We start from the raw sequence: 10,369 nt of genomic DNA on the forward strand, positions 1-10,369 counted from the left end.
TCCTTCATATACTGTGGTGCTCAGAACTGCGCACAGTGCTTGAGATGAGGCCGCGCAGCGCAGAGCAGAGCAGGACAATCACGTCCCTCACCCGGCTGGCAGTGCTGGGCCTGATGCACCCCAGGGTGCGGTTGGCCCTCCTGGCTGCCAGGGCACACTGCTGGCTCATGGCCAACTTGCTGGCAACCAGCACCCTCAGATCCCTTTCTGCAGGGCTGCTCTCCAAGCTCGCGTGCCCCAGTCTGTATATAACATCCAGGGTTGCCCCCCACCCCCCTTTCTTTTTTTAATAACCTACATTTTTGAAACAGTAACTTCATTATACAATATAAACTGAATGCAGGTTATTTCATCTTCCCTCAGTTTCTACTAGTTTTCTAGTTCATCATAGAAAATGATGGACCAGGTGTCATCAGGAGCATGTATACAAATCTGCACTTACTGGGGACTTATCAAGAACTCTGATCATTACAGATGGGAGTTTTCAAAAGCTACTGACCATAACTTTACCCATATTTGTTTTAAGAGAATACAACCATAACAGATTCTGTATTACTGAAATAGCATCTAGTTTATGTACTGCCAATACCTGTTCTTGTGATAATTACACACATTTACAAAATTAGTCTAAAATTATGTAAAGCTGTGTCTGTCTTCATATGATCTTTAATATCAGTGTATTGCACCACAACTGAAGATGCTAATCATGTGGCCACTGTAATATTTTGCATTTCTTGAATATTATCATACCATTGGTCTCCTACAGGCCACTTCTACAGCTGGTAAAGTCTCTGCATTGACATTTTTAGTGTGTCTGAAAATGAAAAAGGGGCTTTTAATAGGGAAGCCCTGATTTAGATTTCAGTTAAACTATGTCAAATTCAAGATGGTCACATAAGAACAAAAGGATTAAAAAAAATGCTTTTAGCCTGTGCTCTGAGATGTTACCACTGAGACATCAACTCTGTCATTGTAAAATGACACCAAATAACCAACTCTTCTTGTGATTGGGGCTGGCTAACCATATTGTGTTGCTGTGTTTATTCTGATTTATTCCATGTTGACACTGGCGAAAATGCCCAGCAGAGGGCCACCTTCTGTTAAAATACTCCAACCGCAGAGAATGAGGTGGATTAATGAAGCATTAAGCAAGAGAAAGGTAACTCAATAGCAGTGTGCATGCTACAGAAAAAAAACCACTAAAGGTACTCAGCTGGATTAAAACTGTTTCATGTCAGTTTTTATACATATTACAGAAGATTTTTGCAATAACTCAAACATTTATAAATAGTTGACCAAGTTCAAACTTGACAAATAGCTGGAACACTACAGAAAGAAGTCTATGATAACACTGGGTTTAAGTTCAGCTTATAATACAGTTTAAAAGGACATGAAGACTTTACATTGCATTTATAGTACATTCCTATTTACAAAACAGGTTTGGCATAAGAAGAATAATAACCTTTTTACAAATATTAGCATAAATATTTACAAGCACTTATGGTATCTCCACTTCTGAGTGGCCAAAGTCAGCTGGGAGTCCCTCCTCTGCCAGCGATAAACCTGATTCACTAAAATGATACCCTCTTCAACCTTCCCCACAAGGAGATACACCATAGGACGATGCGTTTGAGTCATCTTCTGCGTACAGTTTTCATTGATAAGCAGCCACTGTTGTATCATGTTCTGAGTTTCGTAAGGCAAGAGTGAGCCCTGGGTAATAAATTCCACTTGGCATTCAATGTTATACTCTTGGTCACCAAGTAATGTTCTTTTTTTGGATAGCTTTACTTTCACTGCTAATGAAAAAAAGGAAAAATATAAGTCACTACATTTGTTCAAATGCAGAAATACACACTACTTGTGAAAGCAGGAAGATTCCTTAAAATACTCTGATAATTTCTGGTGATAAAGTATGGTGACATCTTATCCAGCAGCAGTATAGATTTTAAAACTTTTTTTTTTTTTTTTTAATAAAGATTATGTAGCTGAGAATTTGTTCACTAAATCAGACAACTAGGAAAACATATTTTCACAAAGGTAATATATTTTTGCCATCACTGTATATGATGATGACTTTGTGGATAGATATTGTAAGCTGTTGGCATTGCTCTAATAGCACAAGGCTGCCCACCTTGCCCAAAAAATTCTGCTGAAACTCACTTTGTCTGTGTTATGAACCCCTCAGCAAAAATAGCCCGTAGTGCTTGCTGATACCACCCTTCGATACTGCCTTTTCATTACAGGCACCTACCTACCCCACGTAACTCCACCAGCATTTCTTAGCATGAAATTTCTCTGCAGTGCCTGATCTAAGGCCAGCTTAATTCACTGACAGCCTCTGCATTGACTTCAAAGGACTTTGCAGGATGTTTCTAGGGCAAACTCAAAAGTATTGCCTGTCACTCCAATAAGACAACACAAAGTAAAAATTTGACTGTTACGATTTTCCGAGTCTTTTCCGAGTCTTTTCATTAAGCTATGTATCATGAACAACTTAAACACACAAGTAACAGGACATTCACTGGTCAAACAACCAAAGCTTTACTTTGGGTTTAAATACTGATAACAGACAAATCAGCTAATTTGGATGCTTTTGCCAGAAATATTTTCCATAAAGCATGTTGTACTACAATGTAGCCAGCTCAACAAGAACAGAAAAGCTATTTTTTTTGTAGAGTAGATCATAAAGAAGTCTTTCATGCAAAATAAATATTTTGCTCAGAAAGAACATATTCTGAGAAATAACCTAAAGTTCAGTCAGCAACCAAGCTCTCAGGATGCAGACTTTGAAATCCCAGCAGAAACTGTCAGCTACTTTAATCCTAATTTTAAAACACATTTGAAAGAGAGCTGCTAGTTTCTTTAATATCAGCTGTATTCACAAGGACTTACCGAAGTTATTGTCACAGAAAACTTCAAGAACTCTTTTGTGTGTAAAGAATTCCTCCACTGCTGGGCAGGTCTGGCATGCAGGTTTTGGGAGGACTGGTAAGAAATTGTAAAGTCTTATCACTACCTTTTAGAATGTTTTGTATTAGTTTTCTACTGTGAGCCTACTGAGAGCCTACTGCTTAACTACAGGTATGGTACAGAAAATACACAGCTGTTCAGTGATAATGTGAACATCCACATACTTCTCTGAAAACATGGCTAAGAAAGAAAGGGAGTTTCAGTTTCCATACCCATTCACTCCTTGTTCAGACTGACAAGCTCAATCATTAGCATCAAATATCAGTATCAAATAGAGTATTATTTTTAATATGTCTGTGGTGGGTGAGGAATGGGTCGGGTGAGCAATTTTGTCAGTGATCCTGGGTTCAGCTGAACTAAGACTGAACATACGAATTTGGGTGTGCCAGCAGCAACCTACTTCTACTGTTTCCTGCATAAGTAAATAAGCCTGAGCACATTTGAACATATGACCATTAATGTCATTCTAACTCAGGTTTCCATAAGAAAAATTGGATAATAAATCCTCCCAACTTTCCCAAGCTGATCTGAGGACCAATTTAATGCATATGTGAGTTTCTCAGATCCCTATTAAAGTTGGTAAGTCTATAAAGAGACTTCAAAATAAATCAAATACAGTGTGCTGTCATGAGCATGATACTGCCTGTAGCTGTGCAGGGAGATAATCATTTCCACCACTAAGAGTAGATTATCTACACTTCATTTTATTGAAACTATACAAAATCCCAGACTGGGAACTGTGCCTCTTGTATCTTCTTGTTCCTCTGGAGCATAAAGTACAGCGCCCTGCCACTCTGCCATCTTCCACCTACCTTTGTGCAAGTATTTATATTCCTTTGTAAGCGATGCCAGACACATGTCCTCATCTGCAGGGAATCGGTCGCAGTCCAGGCTGTCTGGCCAGGAGTGTCCATGGCAGGCAAGCACGGGTGCGCAGCTGTCCCGGACACCAACACACATACTCCTACAAGGATGGATGAATCTGCATCGCAGGAAACACCAGACTGAATCAGTTAAAGTCAGTGACAACAAGTTATTTCAGCAGTGATTTCTGTGCAAAACACATGCAGATATTTGACATCCTTCAGCAATAATACAGTTATAGAAGTGGTGGATGTGCAAATTGGGCACATGGTCTGTATACTGGACTGGGCTGTGCTTATAGAATTAAGTTTTTTAAATGCTTTTCTTACTATCTGAGAAAAGCTTTGGCAAGAGCCTGAGTCTATTCACAATGGGTGTTCGGTTTCAGTGTCACCTGGATTTAACCCTAAATGAACAAGAATAAATTTCAGCTGCAACAAACTAAAACATGACATCTTTTGGCAACAGCATTCATTTCCCTGAAGCAAACTAAAGTTTAAGCAGAACAAGTTTTCATTACTTTTATTCACAGTGAGTATGAAAAAGTTAACAGAATTATTTCAGATAGAGATCACATTTCCATTACAACAAACACACGTCTGATTTGATCCCTGTTCCGACAAAAAGGCTGGCTGTTTGTACGGAGCCGTGGTACTTACGTATCTAAACAGATGGGTGCAAACAGAGAGCAGAGGAATGTCCTCACGTGAGGGTGACAGTCTGTGTGCACCAGGTGCTGCCAGGTGGTGGATTTTAGGATAACCTCTGCCATGCTTGTGTGTCCCATCAGGTTGGGGAGCCTCATTTCGGAGTACCCAATCTCGTGGCACATATCCATCTCCTCGGGTATCTCTACACATTTGGTGGATAATCCAATGTCGAAGCCCATTGCCACTCTTAGGAAACCACTCAGAGCGAAAATAAGTATTTTTGCCATCAATAACATCTTCTAGTGAGTCCTGGGTTGCCAAACAGGGAGCTGTCAAACCTCCCGAGCACAGGGGCATGCTGAAAACTTTGTGGCTTATATACCCCAAGAGCTTAATGAACCCCTGGTTATCAACTGCTTATCAAATCACTTGAGACAAGACTGGGTCTTATTGCCTATTCAAGTGATTGTTGTGATAACCAGGGAGGTGGAGACGAGGTATAGAAGTATGTTCCCTAAAGACACAGATTTGCTATAGGCTTTCACGTGCCCGACAGCATCAGCTGCTGCAGTGTGCTATGTGGCATATTAAATTTTGACACCTAGGAGGCTTGCTATGTGCTTTCCAAATCAAATTAAGAGATCCCCCAGAAAAGTGGTTGGGCAGACAAGCTGTCTCCCAGGGCTGCTCTGTCTCCTTTGTTTTCAGACACTGCTGACTGGGCAGAAAAAACAGCCCAGATTGACTTATCAAGTGAAAATGTTTTGCTTGTGCTAATTGCTCATGTCTCTTCCACTGTTTTACAATGTAGCAGAGGTAGTTTCTTTATTTGCTCAAGCACCAAAAAAGAGACATGTGACATGCTAAATCTTCCAACTTCTATTATTTTTATTAGACACCCTAACATACAGCTGTTGTTTTTTACTGACTGGAGTGACTACAGAACTTGCTTCTTTCACTTATTCAAGGTCAGTGGTGGATTTCATCTTTCCTGACAGAAACATATTGTAGGACTACTGTGGCTATCAGTATTTCTTTAGAAGGAAAAGAAATATGGATTTTTTTCTTATTTCAAATGAATCTGGTAACACTTAAAATTGTTCAAATAACTCAGCATTTTACATTTTTATTAATAAATTATAATTGTGCAAAACTGTGTGAAAGCAAATTTGTGAAAGCAAGTAATATCAGGTGTGTACTTTTTCTGTTTGTAGCATAAAAATAGTATTTAATTTCTTACAATAAATATTAGCAGAATTACTGACAGTACTTCATTAGTTTTAGTATATGACTGATAAACGGCTTTTAGCTATAGAGCAGAAGCTGGGGAATCAGTTAAGGAGTCGATCTGGGTAATGTGTCGCTTACCTGTTATGAATAGAAAAGTCAGAATATTTGATATTTAAAAGAGCTGGAGTTCTAAACAAAACTTTTTGTGGAAATTTTTAGCTTGATGAAAATATTTTTTTCAACTAGTTTGTTTTGTTTTGGTTTAATTTCCCTTTCTTATCACGTGATTTATTAGCAGAAATGTTTAGATACTAACAATATGTACGTGGGTATCTGCCTAGATTATTAGAGCAAAGTACCTTTATAACAGTGTACCATCTAGTATTGCTGGTGCTTGACTGAAATACAGTTTTCAGAAACGGGAGCTTTTTGTGTTATACCTAGATGTAGTACATTTAGACAATGTGCTACCTATCATTTACATGTTTATATCTAAATGTTAGAGTATTAGTCCTAGCATCTTTGAAACCAATGACAAAACCCCACTTATTCCTCTCTAGCTCTTTTCTTTATTCTAAGCTACTGGCAAATTTACAGTATCCGTTTTAATACATTGAAAAAAAAAGGCACCTGGACATCTCTGACATGAGTGTCACTTCAGCACTCAGCAGCTGGAGTGAAACTGAGCTTTATACATAAAGTTCACTCTTAGCCAGCAGATTTCTGCATCCACCCATGTTGCTAATGTCTTTACCAAGTCACCCCATAATTTTATGAAATGAATCAAATTCCTCTCTGGCCCTAATAACATTATTTCGTTGTACTTTTCTCATCTGGTCATTACCTGAAATAAGGTGTCAAGATCTCTGGTAAAGGAAACCCTTCCGTTGTGTGTATAGCATGGTATTACATGCACACTTCTGAGTCATATATATATTCAGGGTCTGGAAAGAGTCATCTGATGGAGAAAAAAAAGAAAAAGAAAGAAAGAAAGCAACAAGAGCATGTTTTGGGATCTCCTTGCAGAAGCACTTAGCAGGCTCTGGTGGAAGCCGGTTTGGGCTCTGTAGGCCTGGACACACAAAAAGGAATTTCCATAGCCAACATGCATTGGAGGGAGCACACTTGCATAGTTATGGCCCTCGGATACGAACTGAAGAACACGTTTACATCCAAAATAACTCTACACAGCTACTGAGATGATCTATATCCACTCATGAATAGCAGCAAGTTGGCTGCGGCAGCACCCATGTGGCCCTGGTCACAGGTGACTGCCATTTTGGCCGTCATGAGCTGTGCCTACGTTGCCCTGCAGGAACGGCCTCCACGGTGCCACCAAATGGGGCTCGCTCTGCCCTTCCCATCCGCTGTGTGCCTTGCAAGCAGCCTGGGCACGTGCCCTCATGCTAGGGCTGTGCTCACGCTACGCCTGAAATCATGCCTGCTGGCTTGTGATGCAAGAGACCCGATTTTGAGAGCTCCCTGTGGGACATCATTAATGGACAGAATAGACACAGGGATAATGAGAGAGTGTGAGAAAAAGATGATCTAATAACAGCTAATACCTCTCCTGACAAACTTAGTCGCCATAGGAACTGTCTTGGAAATAAATAATTGTGTACCTCTGAGTCAGTTTCCTACCAGGGTTTCTCAGGAGCTTGGTCATTTATGAGCCACCACAGAGCTGTACCTTAAAGTTTCTTTCAGCCTGAGATATGTTACAAAGTAGGTCAGCTATCTTTGAATTCCTTGCTTCTGGTGACTTGGCTTTCAGTGGGTCATCATTTCATAATGCTGAAGAAAATTGGTTTACTCTGTGAGTACAGTGGCATAGCTGGAGGCTGATGGCTTGACCACTCCGGAGACATAAGGAGACATAAGACATCACGCAGCTCTCTGTGGCACAGCACTTTAGCTGGAACCTGGGGGACCGAAGGGCGTGGAAGAAGAACCTCCATGATTTTAGCCAGCAGTGCAGACTACCAGAGGAGTGGCAGTCCATTTATTTTGCTTCTCTTTCTTCTTTTGAAGTTCACCCAGGGAACAGAAAGACTTCATGTCTTTGTCAGAGGTGGCAATGTGTATCTAAATATGCTTGGCAGATGAATAATTGTCACTGGCTCTGAGAACAAAACAGATACAAATGTCTTTGCTTGATACCTATCGCTGCATTTGGTTTTAGTCTGGATGTGAAGCCAGAGCATTATCCATAATCCCAGTCTGTCATTTTTGTTAGCTGCCTTCTGTCAGGAAAAAGGATCATCTGGGGGAGCTTCTGCCTCTGTTCTATTCTGACAGTCATGGGGTTCAAGATGTTAGCTGGGCCAGATTGCCTAGACTGTGTCATTTTCAGCATCGTTATTTACTATGGAATTTGATAATTTGACACTTCCTTTCCCCACACTGAAAAGTCAGTTTTAAGCGAGGGAAAGATTTTGGCTAAGCTTCTGTTTAGACTTAATTATTTTGATATTACTCATGAGCAGGTGTTACCTTGAAACTTGTTTTGACAGCAAGTCATTATCATTTATCATTTTTAGCAAGAGTCATGTAGCACAGTTATTACAGATGGGCATGCAAAGTAGATTGCCATTGCTTGGAGAGTGTTTCAGGTCCACCAGACGTTGGATCCTTGGCAGAAGTATGAGTTGCAGCACCTGTGTTGCTGTGCCATGAATTCTCTTTTTTTGCAAATGTTCAGCTGTTCTTTGACATTACATGGAAAAAAAAAATCGTGTAAATACATGCACATATTGCTTCCGGGAATACAGTAAACTGTGATTTACTGTTGCCACGCCAGCTAAACATTCAAATTACACAATAGCTGACAGAGGAAGGGTATTTCTCATTGTAGTGATACATACACAGAGATTGCCTGAATAAAGGCTATACAAAATAAAATGAAATATTTTTAGTTTTGCAAACTATCAAGAGAATTGCAGCATCTGTATGTATTTTGACTGGGCAGCATAAAGCATAGGACCTGAGGTTTAGGGAAACTTTCATCTCAAAGTTTGGAGTTCAGCTAATTCTCTCTGAAATGTTTGAAGAAAGCCGTGCAGTCAGTCCATTAGCCATGGGCCGTATTTATTGTTCCTGGATATGAGAAATGGTCACCTGCTGATGGACCCTGATAACACGAATAGTTGCTGGAGACCCTGCCCACCTCTGTTCTGCCTCCTTTGACTGTTCCCTGGGAGACAGACAGAGATTAACCCGGAGCCACCAGTCAGACCCTAATAAGAAATGGGACTGAATTTTTCTTCAAAGAAACTAGGAATTTGAAAGCAAACTAGCAGATCTAGGGACTTGTGGATTTAATCTAAACAGTGGTTGTAATATTCAACTGGAATTTATCTGAAGTGTAACTGCAGAAGTGCAAGGCTCTTAGACAAGGACCAAAGCTTACAACTATGCACCCAGAGTCCCAAAAGGAGGCTTCAGAGAGGCAGCTGTTGCAGTGAAGGCAGCTTTGCTGGACCAACATGCTTATTCTGTGGGGCAGCATTTATTTCATGTTTTCTTTTATTGTATCAAAAAATTCTTAGGCCATGTATGGTATCTGTAAACCAGCAGAGGAAGAATCATGGTTGTTTTTGAAAATGCCTCTTTAATTTACTTACCACAAAGGCTTTAATTTTTAAAGATTTTTAAAGAATTTTAAATCATTGCTTTAGTTTTTAAAGAGTAGAAATACTGGATTTCCTTACAAATCTGTAACAGGCTCACTGCCCTGGCATGTTGAGCTCTGTCCTTGTTCCTGGTAATCGATTAACCCAGAGGAGAGTTTGTTTTAATAGCGAAAGAGAAAGTTGATGCTTGGTGTGACCCAGATTTAGTTTCTGACATCGCCACAAGCTTCCTGTTTAACCTGTAAGTTTTACTCCCCTCGCCCATAGACTTAGGCGACAGCTCTTCTGGGTGACAGTACTGGGGGTGCTGGAAGATAAATGCATTTGAATATGAAGCATTCAGATACTGCAAGGATTGGGAGGAGGCATGAAAAGACTCACACAGATTCTGACAGCATCACCTAAAGGCACAGATATGGTGAAGGCTATACAAAACCCGAGTAAGTAGCATTTCCGAAGTAGACCAGATAAGTCAGGGATGGAAAAAGGGCACAGGGAGATAAGCTGTCTTGCAGCTAGATTTAGACAATATCCAGTGTGCTACATGATAGAGCTTTATGGTACAGGCTGTCTGAATTCAATATTTACATAATTGATCATGGATTAGGTGAGCACCTTCCACACAAAGCCAGTGGTAACAGCCACTTGTTTGTTTGTTTGTTTCACTCCTTCATTTCCTTCATTCCTTCCTTCTTAGTCTTTGTCTTTCTTGTTTTGTCCTTTTTTTTTCTTTATTTCCTTCCTTCCTTCTTTCTTCATTCCTTTCTTCCTTCTTCTTTTTTTTTTTTGTAAAAAATCAAACTTCTTAGGGTTATTTTTTCCATTGTTACTGGTTTGCTGACTCTGTGTATCAGAGCTGCGTTCCCTCTCAGGCATCTGTAACAAGCAGCTACAAATAAAATAAAAATCTAGTTTCAAAGGAGAATGTGCCAAGTTATTTCTAAACCTCTGTAAAAGTAGGCTCAGGAGTGTTTCATAGGACCATAGGGGATCAGTTGTCTTGCCTACATGTAAACAGCA

General features: G+C 40.0%; 1 protein-coding gene across 1 annotated transcript; it reads right to left on the bottom strand.

The window, feature by feature from the left end:
- Nucleotides 1-1,144: 1,144 nt before the first annotated feature.
- Nucleotides 1,145-5,355, bottom strand: LOC310887785 (secreted frizzled-related protein 2-like). The gene is made up of 4 exons (XM_083813948.1): nt 4,497-5,355; nt 3,786-3,955; nt 2,896-2,988; nt 1,145-1,799 (listed from the first exon to the last, which is right to left on the bottom strand). Exons 1-4 carry the CDS (start codon nt 4,781-4,783, stop codon nt 1,489-1,491), a joined length of 861 nt encoding a protein of 286 aa, XP_083670074.1. The 5' UTR covers nt 4,784-5,355; the 3' UTR covers nt 1,145-1,488.
- Nucleotides 5,356-10,369: the final 5,014 nt, after the last annotated feature.

This window comes from Anser anser (assembly GCF_964211835.1).
Source record: "Anser anser genome assembly, chromosome: 1".
Classification (NCBI taxonomy): Eukaryota; Metazoa; Chordata; class Aves; order Anseriformes; family Anatidae; genus Anser; species Anser anser.

Excerpts from the sequence above, each read along its gene's own strand:
- LOC310887785 (XM_083813948.1), bottom strand. The coding sequence starts at position 4,783 with ATGTTATTGATGGCAAAAATACTTATTTTCGCTCTGAGTGGTTTCCTA. Across the intron at positions 3,956-4,496 it reads GCACCCATCTGTTTAGATAC|ATTCATCCATCCTTGTAGGA; the intron begins GTAAGTACCACG and ends CCTGCGATGCAG. Across the intron at positions 1,800-2,895 it reads TTTCTGTGACAATAACTTCG|CAGTGAAAGTAAAGCTATCC; the intron begins GTAAGTCCTTGT and ends TTTTTTCATTAG.